Source organism: Hirundo rustica, chromosome 2 (assembly GCF_015227805.2).
Source record: "Hirundo rustica isolate bHirRus1 chromosome 2, bHirRus1.pri.v3, whole genome shotgun sequence".
NCBI lineage: Eukaryota > Metazoa > Chordata > Aves > Passeriformes > Hirundinidae > Hirundo > Hirundo rustica.
The window spans coordinates 68,918,362-68,943,057 of NC_053451.1; the positions used below are offsets into that span (position 1 = coordinate 68,918,362).

The 24,696-nt window shown below is 36.1% G+C and overlaps 1 protein-coding gene across 3 annotated transcripts in view; it reads left to right on the forward strand.

Annotated features, from left to right (window-relative positions):
- The first annotated feature begins 268 nt into the window (after positions 1–268).
- SCEL (sciellin) overlaps positions 269–24,696 on the forward strand; it is a 46,678-nt gene continuing 22,250 nt past the window's right edge. For 2 of the 3 annotated variants that reach the window (XM_040055956.2, XM_040055959.2), the window contains exons 1-10: positions 269–369; positions 6,442–6,520; positions 9,438–9,555; positions 10,158–10,220; positions 10,528–10,599; positions 14,791–14,859; positions 16,606–16,671; positions 17,855–17,920; positions 19,946–19,978; positions 21,262–21,333. In XM_040055956.2, coding sequence (XP_039911890.1) covers positions 6,478–6,520; positions 9,438–9,555; positions 10,158–10,220; positions 10,528–10,599; positions 14,791–14,859; positions 16,606–16,671; positions 17,855–17,920; positions 19,946–19,978; positions 21,262–21,333 — 602 coding nt within the window. In that variant the 5' untranslated portion in view covers positions 269–369; positions 6,442–6,477. The remainder of the gene's footprint in view (positions 370–6,441; positions 6,521–9,437; positions 9,556–10,157; positions 10,221–10,527; positions 10,600–14,790; positions 14,860–16,605; positions 16,672–17,854; positions 17,921–19,945; positions 19,979–21,261; positions 21,334–24,696) is intronic. The other variant, XM_040055958.2, reaches the window with a different exon arrangement.

The following is a 24,696-nucleotide window of genomic DNA, read 5'->3' on the forward strand; positions in this document are numbered from 1 at the left end:
GGAAAATCCAAATGACTCTAGTATATTTTTTCCAGATGGTAATTGCTTGGTTTTCTGTTTCAAGGTCTGTGAAGGCAGTTCATTTTGTGAAACCCAACCCTACTGCACTTGAAAAGAACAGCAAGCACAGAAGGATAACAACTCACCCGTACTCTTAATTGATCTGGTATTTCTACAAGGTGCCACCCTTTTCCACACCTCCTACCTCCTCCTTAAGTGACTCAGCCTCTGAAGGAGAAATCTCTTGACTTTTCAGACAGCTGGATGGGGAAGAACAGTGCTGCTCTCTGTCTGCTTTGACTGTGCCTCCCTTCCAGGCTGACTAACCACACTGAGCCACGCTAGGACATTAACTTCTACCATACCTAGGTAAGGATGCTTACTGTTCTGGTTTTATACTGCTCCTACCATGTAGGGGAACTCCTACATTTTCAGAGGTTCTGTGATTTCTTAATGTCCAGTTTAGGATGCCATTTCAAAGGATCTGATTTTCAAGAAGTATGGAGAAATTGACTATGAAAATGCAGCTCTGAAAGCTTCGCTGTTTAGGCGTTCAGATTCGCGGGACCATTCTGACTTCTGTCTGTACCATCTTAATTATTTCATTATTTATATTAGGTTGTTAATTGTATTTTGTTCTAGTGATAATTCTCTGCTGATAAATTCACTGTTCAGACCACTTTTCATGAATGGCTATTTTAATGTCATTTTTGCTCTTTGGTTCTTTTTTTTTTTTTTCTTTATCTGGAATTTTTTGTCTAAAATTAATGAGTATTTACTGTTTTCTCATTTTCATGAATTATCTTTATTATTTTGGAAAAAAACCAAAACCCAAAGCTAGAGTTCCCTTTTATTTTCACCTTTGCAAAAATACTCATTCTAATTTAATGCAAGGACTTATCTATACAGTGACCTGAACACACGTATAAACAGGAAGGATTCTTCATCAAAAATCTTGTGAATTGAATGACAGAGCTGAATAAAGAAAATTAAAACTATTACTCCCTTTTCTACACTCTATTAAAAAAAAATCAAACACCTACATTTAAAACAAAATGTGTATTTCAAATTTGAAAATACATAGAAATTTGGATTGTGATTTAGTTGATTTTACATTAGTGACAGTTCCAAAGCTTCTTTCAAAACAGAATCTCCTCCACCCACATCTTGAAAAACCAGTTTTGAGAGCTCTTTCAGCTACAAATACGTGAATGATTGCTGTCATACATTCACATGTTTGCTAGCCTTACCTTGCCTGTTTTATTTCTTACACAAATACAGATGTTATTTCTGTTTTCTGTGTGAGCCCTTTTCTGTGATATTAGTTCTGTGGACAAAACGGTAAAGTAAAATATTTATTTAAACACAATGTATTATTTTCAGAAGTTCACAAATGTACTATATGGCTATTGCTCTGATTCCTGAGAAAAAAATCTTTTTAGGAACACATTTTTGTGATTGTTTAATGTCCATAAAATAAATGCAGTAATTTTTAGATGTAGTTTTCAGAAAAAGGACAAAAATAGTAACTAATTGCCAAACAAACAGAATCTCGTTACTGGTGGCAACAGTGTAGGGAAGAAATTCGAGCATCAGTTATACTTATAGATCTGCACCTGACAGGAAAGGCCTTTAAGGCTATTTGAACAGATCATATTCTTGTCTGTAATAACAAGTTTGGATGTATAAAGGATTATACAACCTTGAATGGTTCTGGCTGCAATGGTGATTTGCAAAACAGCCTTTATCTGCAGTGAGGAAATTCTTATTTGAGTGTAAGTATAGGTAGACAGATCTGACAGCCCAGTCACAGCACTGTGAGGGCAGAAAGGATGGATATAGGCAACAGCAAAATTGGTATTGACTTTCAAACCTGATAGATTTTACCTCGCACATTTATGGGTGCCTCTCTAGAAGAGCAGCTCCAATTCTGTGTCCCCTCAGTGTCTTAATTATAGGGCTTGGAAATTTTTATCCTGTATCAAGTCGGAATTAGCTAATTCAGTTGTTTGCTCACACTATATTCAACAGAAATTATGGAGGAAATAATGACTTTGTTGACTTGGAAGCTGTTAACTGAAAACAAGGAAACACTGTTGTGTGTTCATAACTGTGATTGAGACCAAATGTGCTTTTCTTTAAACAGTTATATTCTCTACATTCAGCTCACATAAATGAAAGGTAAATCACAGACTATAGTATTAAGATGAAGACTTACAAGGGAAAACAAAACAAAACAAAAAGTAGAGCTGAATTAAGTCTTTGCTTCTAATGGAATAATTCTAAAATTTTGACCTGTGGTTGCTCACAAGATACTGACTGTTCAGCTTACTTCACACCAGAATAGTTCTTCAAGAAGATGAAATATTGGTAGGAAGCTTCACATTTGGGATAAAGAAAGAATGATGTATAGGCCTATTTTCTTTTTCACACGGCAAATATTAGGTGTTTTCAAAAAGCTGAAACTTGGAGGTCGTGTAGCAAACAGTAGCAGCAGGCTGTGGTTTTGTAGAGCCATATATGAAACCCATTTGATCCAGCTGGTGTTTCATGTGGACATGACAATCTCAGCAACTTCTCTCCAACTGAGACTGGTTCAGTGATACAGCACGATAGGTTGGATGACCAGAAAATTCGGAATTGTTCCTTTTTTTAGATGAGTTGTTCAGCTACCACTTTTTTTTGTACCACCTAGTCATTAATAATAGTGGGAAATTTGACATTTTAGGCATTTGCATATGGCAAAGCTTTATATGAAAAAACCTCAGCATAAAAACAAATATTTTGACTTTTAAGAGAAGAAGGTGTATCTCTCTTGACAATTCTTCAAGATTTATGATGCTGAATTCCTTATTATACAGTGTGAGGATAATGCAGAGGTCTCTTGCCTCTAAGCTGTGGAAATTAATATTTTTAATTAGAAGCAAAATACATATCAACTGACTACTCATTAATAAGGTCTTAATCACTGTTATAGCTAGAAGCCAAAGAACAAAGATGGTTTTTTTGTTAGAACTAGTTCAGCCTAATGTGGAAAACATTAAACTTACAGGAAATGCTTCTATTATTATGTATTTTTTAAAATACAGCAATGCATATGTGTGAAGCCTAACCACATAGGCAACTAGAGCCAAGAGCAGAAGGAAGGCAAAAGGACTGTGATGGAGGAACAGGTGTGTTCAGATGAGCTGAAAACTAGAAGGTCTGGCTTTCAGAAGTTAAGGCAGACCTGAGGTATTCTGCTGATCAGTCACTGCAGGAAATGAAAAGGAGATGTAGAAGTGTAAATATAGGTTTTTGTGACAAAAATAGTGTTGGAAACTTGTGGTGCTTTTGGAGTAATTTCTTGCCAGGCTAGATGGACTTTTGGCTTTCCCCGAAGTCATGTCGGAAGTTTTTTCTGAATTCCTTTGGGATTATGTTTGGATTTCCCACAAAATGTTTGAGGGTCTGAATCTAGGACTGTCATGTCTTAAAACCATTTGGGAGCTGCTCACTGGACTGGCCAGGGCAGTTTTAATTTTCATTTAGAGTTTCCTGACGCTGTTTTTAAATTCAAATTACATGGAGTTGCATTCCTGTTTGTTTTTGTTTTGCATTCCAGCTGAGTTGTTTTGCTTTGGTGGTTGAGATCTTATTAAGAATGTCTGAACATAATTTACTACTACAGTATAGTATAGAATGCTGTAACTCTGCTTTCTCACAATCTCATCTACAAAGTTAGAAGCTTTTTTTTTATCTCCCTATGGCCTGAAGATGAGATGTTCACTGACCTGTGTGAAAAATGTGACAGTTCCAGATCTTTATGAGCTGATACTTTTTAACTAATGTGATCCTCATAACATTTTGTCCCCTCCCCTTTTCATATACACACATACAAACACACACTGAGTTCCAAATAGTGAAGGCTAAGGAAAAATGCTTTGATGAGCTCTATTCTGCCTGTTCATCAAGATTCTTTTATTTCTAAGTCTTAACATTTAAATCTTAGTCTGATGCTTCTTAATTTTCTGTGCTACAGATTAAAGTAAGATTTTATTTTTAATTTGCATTTTAAATTTTAATGGATTAATCTTTGGTATACAACTTGAAAGCTCAGAGGTAGGAAGAAAGCCTTAAGGACAAAATGGCAGTATTTTGTAGGACTAAAATGCCTGGTTTAAAATTTCAGAATACCTGGCACATTTTCTGTGCTGACTGTAAAAGGGAGGGTACCTGTTTCTTATATTAATTTATGCATACTGCTTTTGGGTTGGGAGACTATGCAGCAGTTTATTCTGGATGCTGTACACACGTGCAACAGAAATATTGTTTTGCCCTAAAAATATTAAAAAATTAATATAGGATGAGAAAAAACCACAGTTTTAATTAAATGTTGGAAGATGAAAGAAACACACTGGACTCTCAAGGATACAAGGACAGTTGCAAACCTCTTTACAGACACTTTTTATTTGGTTTAATTTTTCACAAAAGAAGTCTCCTTTTTCAAAGTTTTATGATTCATTTCCCCCAGCAAATGGCTTTAAAAGTACTTAGTGGAAAAAAAATCCATAATCATTCCATACGCGCTACTACTTTTTGAGATGAAGAAGTGCCAGTTCTCATTGCTTGACAGTATATTGAAATATCAAACTTTCTATTATCCTGGGACTGACTACATCAGATGTCCAGCTGTACCTAAGTTGAGAAAGTAAATCAGAGATCTCTCTATCATCCTGGGACAGTTCAGGAAAATTTATAGTCAAATATAGAAAACATTATATTAAAAATTTGATTGCTTGATAACCTACCTGAACAGTTTCTATGAAATTCAGTTCACATATGCTTAAAACCTTATATAAATATTTTAAAAAGGTATTTTATAACCCATTGCAAAATAAATAAGGCTTACTATAGCCCTGAGCATATTTTTATTGTGTGGGAACCAGATCCGCCAGTCACATGTTTCCTACAGACGCTGTGCCAGTGCTTGCTTGATACCAACAATTAAGGTGAAAAAAAAGGAATACAGGTAGGAGCCTTTCAAAATGCCAGAATTTTAAACTCCACAAAATATTTGGAATTTCACAACTGGTTAAGATACATGCAGACTTTGGATTATTATTAGTATTAGTTTTGTGTTTATATCTTTACCTTCTAAAAAGATCTCTAGTTATTTAATGCTTAATTTTGTTTGCTTGTTTATGTTGGGATATTTTTTTGGAGGCTTTTTTTTTAATTTTGCAGTTGGGATTCTTTTTGTGTGCTTTTTTTTTTTTTTTTTAATCATAAGATTTTTTTAGTAATTGTTGGGCAACAAAAGCATAGACAAGAAATATCTGCTCTAAATGCAATCCTTTGTGACATCCACAATGTTATATTGTCAATGTAAGCATTGTTCTTAAGCTTTTGCCAGAATCCAAAATCTTCACCTTCCATCAGTAAAGAAAGAGCCACAGGCTCTGGTGTCTCCACTCTATTTTAGGTGTGCGAGCAGTACATTTTACATCTGCCAAAAGAAAAAAGGGATAGCTCTGTCATCCAGAGAACCAGGAATGTTTGATTTTTAAGGACTGTTTCGGTCACAGAACAGTTTTCTGGTGCTTCTGTAAATTTTAGCAGCCTGACAGTGGAGCTGGTTGTGAGCTTTCCAGCACAACATTGTTTTCTTAGAAAATGCTGCTTTACAAAAAGGAATCAATTTGCTAAAGAGGGTCAGTTTTGCCCAGACTCTTAAGTCAATGTTAGCCTTTGAGGCTTTTTTAACTTAAAGGAGAATTTTCTGTCATTGAAATGTCATTATGTTCTGCTTGATGCTTTCTCTAGGAGAGCTGGTATTCACAATCCAGTTTCAAAGCAAAACACGAAATCTTTTGAGTGGCTCAACTCCCAGATTTTTTTTTTATTTTTTATTTTTTTTAATCATCAGTCTTGGAGGTTTTTAACTTGATTTGAATTAAGGGGAGAAGTCAGTGGCTGTAAAACTGTTGCAGAGCAGCAGAACTGCTTTCTGTCCCGGCCCTCTGCGTTGGCGGCCGGCCATTGAATCCGAGGGATCCGTCGGCAGGGCTGGATGGGCTCACCTGTGCTCCAGGTGCTGTGCCGGGGACTGACACCATTTCTCTTTAAGCTTATCACCTCAGCCCATTCTTCAGCACTCCGTCTTGCCTGCTGAAGGCTCTCACCACACCAGGTGTCCTCAGGGAAGAGGCTCCCAACAGGGAAGGGGCAGAGGGGCAGGGCAGAGGGGCAGGGCAGCAATGCTCATGGTTATCACCGGGCAGGGAAAAGCCACCAGATTCGCTCTGAGGAAGGCTGTGGCCGGCCCTAAGCCATTCCAGCCTGTCAGACTAAACTTGTGTAAGATGATCGAAGTGGACAGCAAACTTGACCTGTCTTTGGGGCTCATTCCTCATCTCGTTGTCAACGCTCACTTCCTTCTTTTGTTGTGTTCTCTTTTAGATTCCCGCAGAAGGACAGAACAGTCCCACAGAACAAATGTCAGCTTTCAGCATACGAAAACAGCCTCCTAATCAAAGCGGTAATACTGAGTGTCCTCCACTTCCCGCTCCAGGGGCACTCGCAGGCTGAGGCGCGGCCTCCCTCCTGTGCAGGCCTCTCCATCCATGCCCCAGCACAGCTCCCTCATGGGGCAGTGGCAGGAGGGGGATTAGGGCCTCTGTGACCGGCTTCAGATCCCAAATCATCAGTGCACAAGCTGTGCCTGGCAGGCATTCAGGCCGGAACATCGCACTGGCCCAGCGGAGTGTGCTGGAGCCGGGAGCCAGGTGGTGTGGCTGAAAACCCACAGGAGCAAGGCGGCTGCAAGGGCAGTGGGAAGATCCACTGCTTTCAGCACTGCCTCTGTGACTTGCACAGGGAAAATGGGGAGATGGGGAGATATTGAGGAAAAGTAGAATGGGGGAAGTGGGGAGAAAAGCTGTTTAATCATTGTCTGATGGGACTGTTTACTCCCCTGGAGGAGTAAAACTCGGGGAGGGCTGGAATTTGCTTTCTATGCAGAGAAGTACCCAGAGGAAAACTAGAAACATGATGCAATTTTCCATTTTCCCGAACCTCAAAAATATTTCCATAGACTGAAAAGTTTTGAAATGTGTGAGGACCTGGTTAAGGTGGGATGTACCTGTCTTAAGTGCGCCAGAATTCATGTAGCCACAGCAGGGAGCTGCTTGGCTCTACTGCATGGAGGGCATAAATATTTATTGGCAAATAGAGATAGGGATGAGCTGCACGTGCCTGTGCCCGTGTGGCCTAATCTGTTGTATCAGATCTATGTTTAATTTTTTTAGCTGAAGCTTGGGAGAAAATTCATTAAGCCAGAAATGAGTACTGTTCTTCTAGCCTAGGGCCTCAGGCATCAGCAGATTGCTTGCTAATCTGCTAAACACTTGTCAAGTTCTTGACAAGAAAACAATATCTATACCTTGTCTACCAGCTTTATACAAGGTTTCATGAAACATTCTTTGCACTTAGTCATTCAAAAAGCCATGATTTCTGAGAAATCCAAGTGATTTTTGACAACCCACTGGAGCTATTCAGGCAAGCCTGGGATGCCTTCATTTTTTCGAAGTCTTTAAAGTCAGATTTTAATAAATATATTTATAAGAGAAAAACTAGCTCAATAGTCAGTGAGCAGGCTGATGCAGAATTCAAGCAGTGAGGATGGATTAGTTTTTGTTAATCTACCGTGATTGTCAGCTCATTCTTACAAACAGCATTTTTCCTGTCCCTGGTCATTTGTCAAATGGTTGGATCTCTGCTGCTTAAAAAGAAAGCCAGACCCGGGTATCAAGTGCAAGAGACGGAAGCACAGTATGGACATATCCAAAGGGAATCGAAACAGGCACAATTTGAATTACAGACATATATACCTTCTTATACTGAATTTTATATCTTTTTATAGCTCTCCTTTTATTATTTTTACATAATTTTACCTCTATTTTATTTACTTTTACAAAAAAAAAAAAAGTATTTAAAAATTCTCTTTTGGCCAATGTCACTTAAGATAAATGCTTTGGTGCTTTATTACGATTTGGTCTTCCACTCACTGTAGCTATTTGTCATTTTTTAATGTTATCACTACAGGTGAAGTTCTTGTATTAAATTAAAAGAGTACACTTTCTTATAAATCAGAGCAGAATGCCAAAACACAGCTCTGACAAATGACATATTACTGACTGCATGTTTTCTCTGGAGCATGTTCTTTTTACACACAATATTTACAGTCTAATTACTGAAAACCAGATAGTGATGTCTCCTGAAATTTGAAAATCCTTTTGCATGATTTCTCAGAGAGTGAGGAATTAATGGAGAAAAACATGAAGTTCTTTAGAGAAAAATACAAGCCCTCTGTATTTTTCATCAATTTTTTAAAATTAATTGGTTGTATTAACAAAGATTTTACATATTAATATTTCACCTTCTCTTCTCTGGAAACATTTGGAGCAAATATAGCAATTAAAAAGATGGAATTTCTATTCGGTCTGAACTTCTATCTTTTCATTTTAATAGACAATGCTAAAATTTCACATCAATATTTCCTCTTACCTCAAGCAGGCTGATGATATGAAACTTAGGTGGACTGAGAATACTGAACAAATGTCGTTGCATATTTTTGCTTGCAAAAAGGGCCAAAATAGTCATGAAAAAAACAAAGGAGACAAGCATCATCTTTCTAATACAGGGAAGAATCCATATTCTCCCAAATCAAGTGAATATCATACTGTTACTTTCCCAATGCAAAGATATTTTAGGTTGTTTTCAAAAGTAAGTAAGGCTTCCATGTTTGTTCAACATGTCAGTCTGTCTCTCCCAATAACCTTTGAAACCATATACCAACTTTAGTTAAATTTGATGTAAGGGTATTGCTTTAATTAAAGTTCAGTAAAGCTAAGTAACCGGCCCAAAAAGAAACTCTGTTCATTCAGCCTTTGAGGAAAAAGATTCAGACGGAGTCTGACCCTTTGAGAAGCTTGAAAATCCACATATTTTGAGCTGGGTGTATTTGGAAGGCCACGTGGTCACCTCAAGATTAGCCTTCATTCAAAATTTGTATCCTGTCACACATCTGCAAATACAAAACCCACAGACAACACCCCAGGAAACAGGATTCATTAGCTTGACTTGCCTGGGATTACTGTGGTATGCAAATTTCATAATTCCTTTATCAGATCTGTGAAATGTGTTTACATTAGAAACAGGCGAAGCAGTTTCATATTAAGGATGAAACTGAATTTAGTTTGCTAAGCTGGGCTTCTACAGGCCCTTCGAGGTGAAGCTACAAACTTTTCAAAGAGCAACCTGGATTAAGCGGGTGTGATAACTAAATATTCGATCTGTATTAAAATTTTACCTATTTCAACCTATGTAATAGTATTTTAGGTTTCCAAAGTTTTTCTACATGTTCATTTTCAAGACAGGTTTCTCTGCATTTGCAGATAAGAAGAGCCCCTCTGTTGCAATTAAAAGCAGACAACAGGCTAGTCATGATATTAATAAACGACGGACCCTTTTACAAGATAACAGCTGGATAAAGAAGAGACCTGAGGAGGAAAGGTAAGAAAAATATGAAATGCATTTCTTCCATATTTAGTTCAGTATACGATGTACCTTTTCACAGAGCGTCTACTTTTGCATGGATAGTATCAACGAGAATTAGGGGAATTCAATCAAATAACTTTTATTTATTTATCTTGAAGAGGTATTGATTGCCTTTTGGAAATGACTATTTATGCATTGGGACTCCTAGTGGTGAGTATTTAATGAAGTTCTGCCCTACAAGTAAAATCCCACATTTCACATGCCTAGGTTGCAAGATATTTTTCTTTTTATAAGCAAGAGGATTATGCAAGAACTTAGCAAGTTGTTTTAAGGAGCCCAAGTCAGAATCATTTTAAATTTACTCTAGTGTAAACTAGGACTCGAATTACAGCAGAAAAAATGCCTTGGGACCATGTTAACACTATCTGGTCCATGAAGAGCTTGTAGGAAGAGATAATTCTTACTCCAAAAGGTCTGGAGCTTTCTACTGCAGAGTTCTGCAGCTGGTGCAATTGCAGCGGTCATGGACAGCTGTGAAATCTGACTGAAGACAGATATTTTTGCCAAGAAAAAGTTATCTATTTTTAATACTTTTTTTTTTTTTATTTTGCTTGAAGTGCTGATGAAAACTATGGAAGGGCCGTGCTTAACCAATACAAATCCCAAGATAGCCTGCACAGGTATGGTAGAGTATCTGAACACCTTTCTAATTATATTACCAAAGAAAACTGAGTATCCTTTTACTAGATCATGAACAAAGCAAAGGACTTGCTCTGTTCAGTTTTAGTCTATACATATTTTCACTGTAAATCTGACTCCAGTGTCAATAATTGACCACTGCAGTGGGTCCAGGGTTAGATCTGTTGATACCTGGATGGTCTAAAACTCTGTACGATACCTTAATCTGAGACATAGATATTTGTTTTAAATGATGAATTGTTTAATAAAATCAGTGACCAAAGTGGCCTTTCTAAATTTTTATTACAGCAGTAGCATGAATGAAAAGGAAGATCAGAAAGCTGTACTTGGGCGATACAGATCTGATACCACCTTGGACAGGTAGGGCTTTTTTCTGGATGTATTGTATGTTGGGATTGTCAGACCTGTGAGAGGTCCTGAAAATGAAAGCGTGAACAAAGTCAGTGCATTTTAAAGCTTTTCTAATTTATTAAGTATCTAAGTAAAAGACTGAGTAATTTTTGCATGAATTTTCAACGAGACAAATGAAAATGTGATTTGAGAAAAGATTCTTTTGATGTCTTCTTCCTTTTTTCATACCTGTTTCTGTGTATTCTCATCCTCACAAATGTAAGTATCTTTCCACAGCTGATAACCACTCCTCCCCTGTTTCCTCCCTTTCAAACTCTAAACCAAAGTCGTATCTCCAATAACTGCACAACATTGCTAAACCCATTGTTCTTTGCAAATACTATGACCAGTACCAGTGTCAGTCATGTTTGTCATACAGGTGCTTTTGAATGTTCTGTTCAGCCTTGACCTCTGCTGGGTTAAGATATGACCATGCTTGTGTTTGCAGATTCTTATGGTGTTGCATCTTCAAAATCCATCCACCATTAACATCTGGTATCCAGAACATGCTGAGGCTATGAGATCCAGCACTTAAATACACACTTTGGGAAAAGTGCACTTTATTTGGTTGGGTTTTAGCACTGTGTTACTTTATTTCATGATCCTTACTTCTCTTGTAAGGAACAATGCAAAATTGTTACATCAAATTTACCTTCTCCAGAGGAGTTTGAAAAAGAATAGGCTAGAGGCCCGTGCAGTATCATCACCCTGCCAATCCTACAGCCCAGTGAATCCTCTTGTATTGGTACACTCATCATGAGAAAGCCATTCTATAACTTCAACTTACCTGTTGCTCTTCTTTGTATCTTTTTTTATTTCCATATTAGTTTTTTTGAGCTGGGAATCCAAATCTCCATGTAGGTATTTAAGATGGGTGCACACCTTGTATATACACAGAGGAGAAGTAATAAAAATGATTTCTATTTCATTTGCAATTCCTCCCCTTGTACTTCATAACATTGAGTTTGCTCTTTTGAGTGCTGCTAAGAATTGAGTTTTAATTTTCACAACATTATCTATATAATTCCAAGATTTCTTTTCTGAGTGATAATTGCTGGTTCAGAGATCAATTGTTTCTCTTGGCAGGCATTATTTTGCATCCAAGAAAAATGAATGTCATCTGCCATTTTAGAAATCTGACATGTTAGCAGATGCTTCTGAAAAGCTTTGCCAGTCGCCATTTGTTTTGACTACCATGAAGTAATGACATTGACAAGCAAAACATCATCCCACTCTCCTTTTTTCCAGATAATTCATGAATGTATGGAAGAACACAGGTTTTGTAGAAGTCTCTCCTTCTACTCTGGAAACTTGCCATTTATTTAAAACCTTTGTTTCTTGTATTTTAAGCAATTTTTTTCTCTATTACCCATGGGAGGTCAGTTTACTTAAGAACACTTAAAGCAGATTTCTGTGAAGCTTTTTGGAAATTCAAGTAGCATTTATCACCTATGTCACACTTATCCAGATGGCCAGTCACTTCAAAACAATTTTTAAAGCTTGATTTTCCCGCCTGAAACCCTGATTGCTAATTTAGAAGTCATAGGACAAATCCAGTTTCTACAGGGTCACTGAGGAGCACTGTTCTTTTGTACTCTATATCTTTTTGGTTTATGCTGAGATATTAAAGTATCTGAATTATTTCAGGTTGTAAGCATCTTTGTCTTTTCATACACATAAATATCTAACATAAAGGGTTCTTAATACACAACTGATAACAAAGTATACCAAAAAAGTATTTTAGGTGTAAATAAGAATTGTACCAAGTGGAGAACATCCTTCCCAGAGGAAGCAGAATTATTACTAGGAACTAATTATTTGACAAAAGGTGGGAGAAACCTTAAAAGTCAGGTAGGGATGAAAATTGCAATGCTATTTTCCCATGTACTAAATGATCCTAAGTCCAGAATAGCTTCCAGGAACACTATATCCTAACTACATCTATAGCAATTAGATCTGGATAAGTGAGACAGAAGCAAATTACACACTTTCATTGTTTGCTTTATTAATCATCAAATACTTTGGAATGATAGAAATGACTAGAAAAGGACCAGAGAGCAAACCAGCAAGAAACCGTTGCAGTGTGTGGTATGAACCGGCTTTCCACATCTGGAACGCTGCATGCATCATTTCACTGTTGTGAAGAAACTACAGTAGAACCAGGGAAAAAAAAAAAAAAAAGGAAAGAGGAAAGTGAGAAAGGATGGAATAGCTTTCATATGAAAAATGTCTGAAAAGACAAAAAGTCCTCAGCTTGGAAAACAATAAACAGGGAAACTGAGCAACAAAAGAATATTTTCTGTTAGCTGCACCATGTGAATGAGGAGATACTCTATAAATATTTGGGTAATGAATTAACAAAAAAAATAAAAGAGAGAGGAAGGAAGGAAGGAAGGAAGGAAGGAAGGAAGGAAGAGGAAGGAATGGAAGGAAGGAAAGGAAGGAAGGAAGGAAGGAAGGAAGGAAGGAAGGAAGGAAGGAAGGAAGGAAGGAAGGAAGGAAGGAAGGAAGGAAGGAAGGAAGGAAGGAAGGAAGGAAGGAAGGAAGGAAAAGAGAGAAGAGAGAAGAGGAAAGAGAAAAAGAACATTTATTTTTCCTTTAATGCATATGTAAATTGTAGGAGTCATCACTGCCGGATACTGTGGATGCCAGACATTTAACTTAGTTCAGATAAACATTATAAGTGTAAATGGACCATTGATCCAAGGGTGGGCGTCGGTTGGAGACAGCGTTGTGGGTGTGAACAGAGGATATGCTTTGATTCTTTATCAGAAGCTCAGAAATTGTTCAAGAAGAAGTTAACATAATGCTTACCTTTCTTCCACTTTTTTTTTTTTTTAAACTTCTGCTACATTGGGCACCAGTGGAGTAGGATGCCAGATCGAACCTTCAAGGCTTTAAAATGAGAAAGTACAAACCAGTGAAAAGCATTGTGCTGGAATTTTGAAAACAGGGGATGAAATGTGAAACGCTGGTTCGCTGGCTAGTGCAGAATGAGGGAGCGCTCGGCTTCGGAGCCGCAGCAGTGCCAGCGGCGTTAGTGCGCCCTCTCGTGACTCTCCCAGCAACTGCAGCTGCCGTCGCGGTCACCAGCTGCCCTGACCCGGAGAGGGCTCTTGGCGAAATTGCATTTAAGATTTGCAAACGACACAGAGCACGAGCTGGTGCAGATTGCGACCCAGAACTCCCTGGAAGGTTTTCATTAAATGCAACAGCACTCTGTGCTGCTTGAAGACAGGACACACAATATTTTATATGTAACTTCAGATTATAGTTCTGAGATTAATTATTTTGCATATATAGCTTCAGTTTATGGACGAGGATAAATAATTAAAATAAAAAAATACATGTAAGTTGTAGCTCACGTTACTTTTCAGCTGATTTAATCAAATATTTAAGATAACCCTCTTAACTTAGCATTTGTCCTCTATTTCAATGTACATCACTTTATATTTAAGCTTTTCAGAGTTCCCCAGTTCTTACTAAAGAATATTCCGTATATAGGAAGTAAGCTGGAATAATCTGCTTCAGCTATGATAGCTACGTGGTGTTTTCTGTGAAAGTTTTGAAGGGTTGTAGGCAACAACTGTAGAACCCATACAGAGCTTGAAAAATCATGTGGTTGTTTCTTCATGTAAATTTCATGGCTTAATGAAACCAGTTCAAGCACAAAGAATCCAGCTTCCTTGATAGAAGTTGCCTGTGTAGGTCAATACCATGCCTTGGCAGGGATTTTGCACTAGATTATTTTCACATCACATCGATTTATTAAATCTGTAAATAAAACAAGACTGTTACATTTCTACATGGTGAGTCAGAGAAAAAGGCAATAGTTCTGTGTGTACTGCTTGACTGAACATTGCTTCCTTTCTGGTATTTTGACCAAATTCAAAGGAGTTGTAACAAACTGTTAGCAACAGTGAGGTTTAATACAGTGTTATTGTTTGAACATCATCTTGGAAAACTCTCATTCAGTGAGCTACTTAGAGTATTCAGATAATAAAGCACAAACTTTATATAATTTCAGCTTCTATTCTCTACCTTTTGTGATACTGAGATATCAGTACACAGGGCAAAATGATACTCTGCCTTTTAATGGTTTTGAAAATGGATTTTTTAAAAAAGAGTATGTATTATAAACAGTTCCTGTATTTCTGACAGAATTCCAGCTGGAAATGATACTGATAAAATGAATAAGTCCCCAGATCTGAACCATAAGCAAAACAACAGGTATGAATTTCAGAAACGTTATCTAAGTATTATGTATTATTATTTTTGATGTATGATTTATCATGCATTTTCATCTAAGAGTTATATATTACAATAACTTTAGAATTCATGTACATACCAAGATTATACAGAGAAATTATTTGTATAGCATGTGGTCTGGTGTAGGCTTCATTTGACCACCTGACCTCTGGAATGTAGGCATTTATATCTAAATTATCATAGACACTTCTTATAGTTGGTGAGGAGAAAAAAAAAAAATAAAAAACCCAAAAACGTCATTAAAATAAGAACAATTTTCCTTAAAGAAGCCTATTTCTCCACACAGTTTAAAATGGAGACCAGCTCTGATTATACATTTACTCGGCATAATGATTATTTAATAATTACAGGATTTTAAGGGAAAAAAAAAAAAGATTAAGAGTATTTTGAAAAATGTGAGTATGTTCTAGAGCTCTAGATTTCTCTGCATAAAATCTACCAAATACAATACATAATTCTGAGGAAAGATAATGAAAAAAATCTATTTAATGCTTTTAGTGGAAAATGCCATCCTCTATTTCCAGTGAAAAACTTGAGTGTCAAAACTTGAGTACCAACATAGCTTTTGATAAGATAGTTGATTTTTCCAGTAGAAACCTTTTCTTTTGTCAGAAGGCCAGTCTTCTGATTAAAACAGTTTTCATTTAAAATAAGGTAACACAACATGGTTGATATATTATTTAAAAAGCTGTTATGATTCAGAGGTGGCCACTCTATATGTCAAATAATTCCACAACACCGGAAAAAAAAAAAAAATTCTAAAAAACTTACACGTATTACCAGATTGAAATTTTCCTTTAAGAAAGGAAAGTCAGAAGAGCTCAGCCACCATACTTGTAAATGCAAAGGGAAAAATGCATGGCTTTGTGCCTTCATCAATGTCAGTAGAGTTCTGTCGGTAATAAATTACACAGAACAGAGTTGCTAGAGAGCACAGCAATTAAAAGTCATCTTGTGGAGAGTTGAGATATTACTCTGAAGAGCAAATCAGTATCTCTGCCATTTAAAGTTCAATTGAGGTCACACTTTCAAATTATAATTTTGCACCACTGTGTTGTAAATCATGGTGATTATGACACATGAAGCATCATATAAATTGGATTTTATGGGGTTTTTTTTTGAGAGGATTTTTTAACAGACCAACAATTAATTCTGAATGGGATTTAAGAGAGGCTTAAATTGTATGTATTTTTTCCTGCCAGAGATCAAAATGATTTGTAAAGTGCTATTTTTCAATTATTGTTATTATGAATTGCCAATTGCTATCATTAAGGATTGCAGAGGATAAGACAGCAACTTTTTGATAAATTTTATGAGAAATCACTGGCTTGGATTTTATGTAGATTAGTTTTACTAGCATATCATAACATAAAGCATTCTAATTGAACAATAAACAAAATTTAAAGCAAGGAAATGAAAGATATTATTATAGTGTTTGGAGACAAAAGTGTAGGTGCAGAAGTCAAGATTTTAAGAAGTCAGAAATTACTTTGGATATCAAGTAAAAATGCAGGTGTCTAAACATGAGAACCCTTTAAGATCTCCCACATTTTGTGTCCTTTGAGGTATATAAACATAGTTATCGAATTTACCATACACATTTGTATCCTTCTGATAGCACAAATATGTTTTCTTATTTTTTTTTTTTAATAATTTAAAATTATACTCTTCCTGAAGATTAACTCACTAAATATATTTCCTTAACAGACAATCTCGGACTCCTAATGCAGCACCCACAAACACTGCAGTCACCTCTCCAATCAAGAAAAAGAGGTATTCATTACCACCACTGCTTGGTTGCCAGAGGGTTTATAGCACTGTGTTAAGCCCCAGTAATGAATCACAATTACATAAAAAAATTACCACCTTCCTCCTCTAGCATACTCAAACTTCTCAGCAAGATTCAAGAATTAACTTTTACATCCTCTGTATTTTTCCATGGGATTTAGAAGTTTCATCTCTGTGGAGCCAGTTTTGTGAGCCTAGTGGACATGACACAATGGGTGCTAACTCTTGGCTGCAGCCCCTAACTCAGCTGGTGTACTCATTTTCAGTGTCCACTTTTAAAGCATTGTAGCTCACTGTAATTGTGAAATCTCTGATGCCAAACATGACCCTGTGCTGTCAAGTGCATATGAATCACACAGTTTTCTGAATGATACACAGCTACCTTTAAAAATCTGGATTTCAGGTAGCATTATCTAGGCAAAAATAAAAACAGAGTGCAGAACTAAATACCTTTTTAATTTAAAATGTACTGTTGGTGATAAGCATAGTTTTCTGCATCCTTCACAGCTGCAAATTCTGTTCGTGATTTTCTATTTCATATTTAATGCATAAAAATGTGATCAGCAAAATAATGAATATAGAAATGAAAATGTCATTGTATTTATAGTAACAGGCCTGTTTGGTGAGAGTTTATGGTGTTTTCAGTCCAGTAGTTCTCTTCAGGCTCTTGGAAGATATGGAAAGCCATCAATGAATTGCTCTGCTTCTGATGTAATTGTTTTTAGCTCACAAACAATTACTGGATTGATAATTTTGTGGGTAAAAAAACCAAACCCAAACAAAAAGGAACTGAAAATGTTTGTGCTGTTTATGTGACCTCTAATAGCCTGATTGTGTTTCTTGTGTTGATACTTGACACTATTTGTGCATTTTATCTGGCTGTCCTTCCCATGAATGGTCCATTTATTTGTACCAGTCAGAATGCAGAAAAGACCACCTAGAATCACAGAATACATTTTTCCCAATAAATAAAATTACTGTAGTATTCCCTATTCCTTTCAGTTTTCCGTAAATATGGTCTAAAAGGTATCAAGATGCAGTCTTTGAAAACACTGATAATTTAAGAAAAGTTCCAGGTATTTTTACATCACCTCTATTCTAACATTCAAGCTGTTCAGGCCCAGAGCATTAAATTAATACTGAAAAAATTATTTATTAAAATTTACAGGCAATCTTGGATGCCTCCCCCAGTTTCGACTAGTAAGACTCCAACAGAAACACTGGAAAGCAAACAGTGAGTAGCAGTGATCGCTGGTTATTTCCTAACTCTTTGCTACATCTAATTTTGGGAGCAAGAAAGCAGGGCAGCTCTTTGAGGGATGGAATTTGATGCAGAAGATGTCATGCAAAGAGAAAGCATCCCATGCCTAAGTACTTGTTTGGGCTCTTGGCAGCCTGATACCCAGCACTGACTGTGGCCTGAGTATATGAAGTGCCAGCAACTTGTGGTAATGTCAGCACTACCAAAATTTTTCTATCATTCTTGCAATTCTTTCTTCATGGTTTCACTTTGGACTATTCCAATCAATTCTCCTCAAGGCAAATGTGCTGTAGAGAGACTGTCCATAAGAGCAGGGATCTGTTGGTACCATTGGGCTCATGCTTGTCCCTTTTGGGTATCAATGTGAACAAAATCTCAAAATCTACTAGGTCTCCTGTCAGCAAAGTATATAAGAACAAACAATCAGAGTAAAGTTACTTGCAGATGAATGTTTGATGTTTATTTCTGAACTTGTGGCTGTTTTCTGGCAGAATAGAAGGAGAACAGGGAGTGTTTCTTGTGCTCTTATCTAAAAGCAGAATATGGATGGTTTAAAATATTAATAAATAAACCTTCATGATATTCTTTGCTTATGTCCACTATTTGCTGCAGCATGGCCTTCTGCTTCCCTAGTTTTAATCTGGGAAACTTGCAATCTGAGTCTCATGTGCAGCAATAATGAAAATTAACTGAAACATAAATGAACGGATACACTGTGATGTTAGATATAACCCTTGGTAGACTAGTGCCCAGGGATTTTATGGAATGTCTGGCACTAGAAGACTTAAAACCAAGTTTAGCAAATATTTTTAATCTTATTCTGCGTTTACTACCCTCTATCTGTTTGGCCAAGATTCAAAGTCACTCTCAACCCAGCAGAAAGATGGCTCATAGTTATTAAAGTTTATTTTCTTTGAATTCAGTCCTTACTAGAGGTTCTCAATTGCCAACTGAGAAGAATTTATCTGGCTTCATTTCAGTATCTTGCTCAGATCATGGTAATTTTGAAAGCATAGGATAATGCTCTATATGGCATCCACCCAGCTTCCAATAGCAAGCTGGAATTCCTGTACTCTTCTCAACAGTAATTATCCAGTTACTCTTCCAGCCATGCAGTTCTGAGAAGACTGAAAACAGGCATATCCTTTCTGAAGATTTCATGACCCTTCCTGGGTCCTCTAACAATGATGCCATCACACACAGCTGGTAAAAAAGTGATGGGCATTTAATGATGACTTGGTTTAGCTTTTAAAAATGCTTGGAAGGTGTGAAAGCTATTTCAAATTGTGAATATTACATAATTAAAAATATTTATCAAAGGAAAGCCTTTTACTTGCCTGTGAGTTTCAGGAAATAAAGTGCCATGCACAGATGCTAATAAGCACAGTTTCCAAAGGTCGCTATCAGTCTGAAAGACTGAGCAAAGAGCTATGTCAGCTACATCTTTTCTTCACATTTGAGAATGGCTGACTGCTCTGCTGTCCTTGGGAAGGGAGTCCAGCAATCATGGGTATGTGGGTTTTCTTGGTCAGGGTTATTTATATACTTCTGTAATTCTGAGATGTAATTCCAGCCTTTTATAGTTAAACATGATATATAAACTTCCAGAGTTCTTTGCCTCAGTTCCAGCTGATTGAACACACTTCACAGAACCCTGGAAAGAAGTTGCAGTTGGAGCTAAGACTATAAGCAGCTCACTGTATTTGAGTTTTATGGTTGTGGATTGTGTGTTGAAAACAAAACACTATTAATCAAAGTGAGTAACTGGAGAATGTTAATTGAAGAATGATTGTCTTAGTGACATAAAGAAGATGGTTTTAATTTAGTATTATGATACTTGATTTAAACACATATTCTACATTAAAGTAAAAAAAGAAAAATACTGTGTTGAAATGAAGGGAAAGTAAAATTGCTGTGATTGATCAAAATCTTGCAAAGTGCTTCAATGCTAGCATTTTGCAACTCGGTTTCTGAAATGTTACTCTATTCCTTTTCTAGAACCAATTCAGAAAATTCAGAGGCTCTAACAAGGTATGTTTTACTTTGTTTCTTAGTATATTTAGAAATGTAACACACTCTTTTGCATAAACCTCGATTATTATTTCACATTTATTTATAATACAAACACTGTATAATTGTCCTGGGAGGGTTCCTCTATAGTTGATGTTGCAGAAGTGCATGAAGAAGACTTCCTTCCCTGCAGAAATGCAATTATTTGCATATAGCTTAGAACATTTCATTGGACATTCACTCAAATTGAAAAAAACATTAAACTGCATAAAACATTAAAAACTGCTTTGCAGTTTTAGTTCTACAGTCATATATGTTGCTAATGCAAATACTCTTTTATATGCAACTGCTGCTCTAAAGTCAGTGAAAGAGAGATTGTGAGGTATGCAAGAAAAAGAAACTACTAAAGGGCGTGTAAGCAACTTGAAGAAATACAAAGACAAATCAAGAAGCTCTGCACTTGCAAAGGTTTGTAATAGGAGGCATTAAGACGAATTGATGCAAAGTACTCTAAATTATTGTGTCTGCAAAGGTTGCTCTAATTTTAGAGAAATAATTTATTAAATTAATTCATTAATTAAATGTCCATTTCACATGGGCTAAATTAAGAAAAGATTACTTAACCAGCCTGCAATTTCATGACTTAAAATTAAGACAGCTACGAAACTTGTCATGGTTTAGTTGCCATACTAATAGAAAAATTCTCTAAATAATCAGGTAACCCTCATCAACTCTATCTGCCACCTTCTCCTTTTCTTATAATCACTCATAATTTTAGTATCCCTGTAGTGACCAATAAGATTGTTCGCATAGATAAAGAAAAATAGGAAAGTGTAAATGTTTACTTATTCAGCTTTTAAAAAATCAGGACTTTGTTAGTTAAGTAAAAGTGTTGTCTTTACTAAATAAGTTATATTAGGTAGGATAGAAGGTTTTTCAAGTTTTTTACTACTAAAGTAATTTTTGAACAATAAAGAAACTCCACTTTATTACTATATCCATACTAGCAAAATAGGTAGTCTAAGAATATTTGTTTTTCAAAAGGCTCAGTGGATGTGGTAATCTAGTGAACTAAAGCATTACATTTCTTTTTTATATATGTATAATTCTTTATACACACATATATATTTATAATATATCTAAAGAAAAACAAACCAAAAAAAAAATTCAAAGACAATGCAAACTCATTGTAGTTACACCTGAAAGAAATGTAATACCTACAATGATAAACTCATTTAAGTGATACAATATGTTTTCAAATATCTTCTTGTGCCTTAAGTATGTTTTCACCATTCCTGTTGCAGGGCTGCCCTTTCATCAGAACAGGTGACCCCTCAGAAATCAAAGACTGATGTGGATGATCAAGCTACAGCAAGGTAACATAAACAGTATAATCAGAACAATGTTTTTAGAAGCATGGATTATTGCAATGTTAAATACTCAATTTGCTTTATTTCTATATTTGATAGCTCTTTTGGACATGGTGTGTGATTAATGAAGCATTTATCCAGTCCTAACCATTGGCCTAGAAGTCCAAACTCTGAGTTCATTCTCATTGACTTGCTAGGTTATCTCAGCTGTTTCATTTTTTAATCTTTCAGTCTGTACAGCCTGCATCCTAAAAAACAGCATATGTTTTTTAAGTTGCTGCAAATGTTTGGAAACAGAAAAATAGGGGCAGTATGGATTTTACAGTGTATTTTCTTTGCTCTTCAGACATTACGGGAGCAGTAGTAGGTACGTATGTAAAAACCCCCCAACTTGTGCACTGTGGTGTTAGCATTTTGAATAGTGAAAACCTAACCTATACCATTTAGGGTGACAAAATTAGCATGTTTCAACAGATGGACTTGTTTTTTTAGGGATGAGTTAGATGACATATCGACTAACCTTTGCAAGTCTGCAGAATACCTTAAAATTTGTCCGTGGAAAAGACACAGACTTTTTTTTTTTTTTTTTTTTTTTTTTACCTTTTTAAACTAAAATTTCAGGAAATGTTAAAGTCCTGTACTGATAGAGATGTGATATTTTTCAAAGCAATTCACAATAACTGCCCCATCCCTGGAAGTGTTACATGCCAGCTTGGAAGGGGCTCTAAGCAACTTGGTCTAGTGGAAAATGCCCCTGCCCAAGGGAAGGGGATTGAAACTGGGTGATTTTTAAAGTCCCTTCCAACCCAAGGAAGGGACCCAAGGAACCTATGATTCTGTGATTCTATAAACATGCAAAATATTTTACTCTGTAACCTTGACCAGAGTAAAATGGCTTAATATGCAATTATAAAATGAATTAAATTAGAAAGAGATTTTTATATACGCACTGAGAATTGCAATAGCTCATTTGCAGTTTTTATGTGGCTATATTAAATGGTGCAGACATTAAAATTAATCTAAATTAGCTAATTTTATTTAATTTGTTTCATAAAGTTCAGTTTTGTGAGATCTGAAGCTACAGTCTATACTGTTTTTGCATCCTGTTCCCCTCCCCCAAAGTCCTAAAAATGTAAAACGAGTACAGAATGACTAAGAAAGCATGCAAAAGATGTCTGACAGTGTAATCCCTAGGAAAAAGGGGAAAAAAAAGCAATGTTTCAGTGAAACGTTTTCCTGTCAACAAATGTGGGAGATCTTAGAGAATTAAATACGCCTAGTATTAACTGGGGAAGTCACAGCAATTCTTCACTGCTAAGGGCTTGTTAAGGTCTGACTTAATCCTCACCCTCAATCAGTTCACATTCATCATCCCCTGGTTGCTCTCATTACCATACCAAGCTCTGTATTCCTGTCCCTTCATTGGTGAAGAGCTGGAGGAATATTTTACTGGTCTGCAAGTTTCTATGGCAACACTGCACTACTATTTGTGTCAGTGTATAAACTGTAAGTAGTCTGTAATCTTAGTGGGCAAAATTCAGCCCTCTCTACTGCTACTATAATTCCTTTACATTTGGCTGGTGCTTCAGATATCATCCATCTGCTGCTGATGGGTTAGCTCCACAAAACTACAGATTTTTGTTACATTTTCACTGGTCAGAAAATGCATTAACCAGCTGCCAGCAAAAGGGAATTTTTGCTATTAAAAATGTCACATAAATACTACATTTTTGGCAAAAATGTTTGTGTCACACAGGGTAAGTAAACAGCTACTTGAAGAGTATATATAGTAATATCAATTTGTATTAGAATACTGTTTTAATTTACTTCTTTTAGTTACCTATATTTTTACTTGAAATAGAAAGATTTTCAGTTCATGCTTTTAAAATCAGATTAATTGATTAACTGTCTGTCATTCGGGATTCTGACAGGGATGTTAAAAGAATAAGGAATTAATTTCAGTATAAAGTAAGGAGAAAATGGCAACTGGCATTTTAAGAAACTGTTCAGTGATACAAGGAAAATCTTTCAGAAGGGATTTACCTGAAGAGGATGTCAGATACTCTCATCTGGCTAAAATTGTAGGGAAACAAACAAACAAACAAACAAACAAACAATAGTTGCATCATTTTTAAGGACACCAGTTAGACCTGGCATGCATCTTAAAACACAGTGTGTGTGTGTATATATCTATATATATCTATATATATCTATATATATAGATATATATCTATATATATCTATATATGGATATCTATATCTATATCTATATATCATATCTGAAGGCATGGATATATGGACCTTCACCTATTGAATATAATTAAGAGAATAGAATAGGCATCTCATGATTACCTAGGGCATCTATAGATACTCTAGGCAACATACGTAGGCTAGGACACAGAAGAAGTGAAGATTACTGCCTAAAAATTGTGCATCTTTCAGAGCATAACAGGTCAAATCAAGTTTCTTGGTGTCTCACAAATGAGAGCAGCAGGACATGAGCACTACACTGGATAAGTACAGAGTCGTTTTTCTGATTTTCTCAATGGGCCTTTTATTCATGGCTTATCAAGTCCTTTTTGTGCTTTTTTCCACATCAGTGAAGATACAAGATTCTCATTCTGCCTTTTTCCTTTTCTGTAATTGTAGTAATCATTAAATGCAAGTGTTTAAAAACTGGCATTTTTTTAAAGGACAGTGTTCTGTAGAAAATCACCTTAAACCGCTTCAAACATTCTGAGGGTGTTTAACACAGCTTTATTCAGTCTTTCATTAATGATTTCAGTTAGAATACAACAACAACAACAACAACAACAAAACAAAAAAAAAAACCACAAAAAATTCCACAACAACAACAACAAAAAGCAAACAAAAAAATCTGTGTTTCTATAAAAAGGCTTTTATAGTGGGGTTCACATGTATTGAGCTACACATCGTTACAGAAAGTAATGGTATTTGGCAGAGTGAGCCACCTTTACCAGGGCATTTACAAAGTTATTACCACCAAAGAATGCAGAATAATCAAAAAGCTGTATTTCCATAAGTTTATAAACTGTAGAATTAATGAATTTATCTTTTCTTTTTTCATAGATCTATCAGAATTAATTAATGTTGTACATACCTGAGGAAAAGCTTTGAGGTGATAGTAACAGGGGCTTATATAAGAGATTACAGAGAGATATTACTCAGCTCTTACAGCATCTGTAGTGAGATTGTCTGCTACCAGGGAAAGACTATTAGTCTGTAGGGGCAAAGGACATATTTCAGAACCCCTTACCTAAAAATGTCTTTTTGGTATGCCAGCTACAGAAGTTGTCTTGAAGAAAATATTTCAGCTGTGTATTTGTAAGTTTGTGGGTGAGAGAGGCA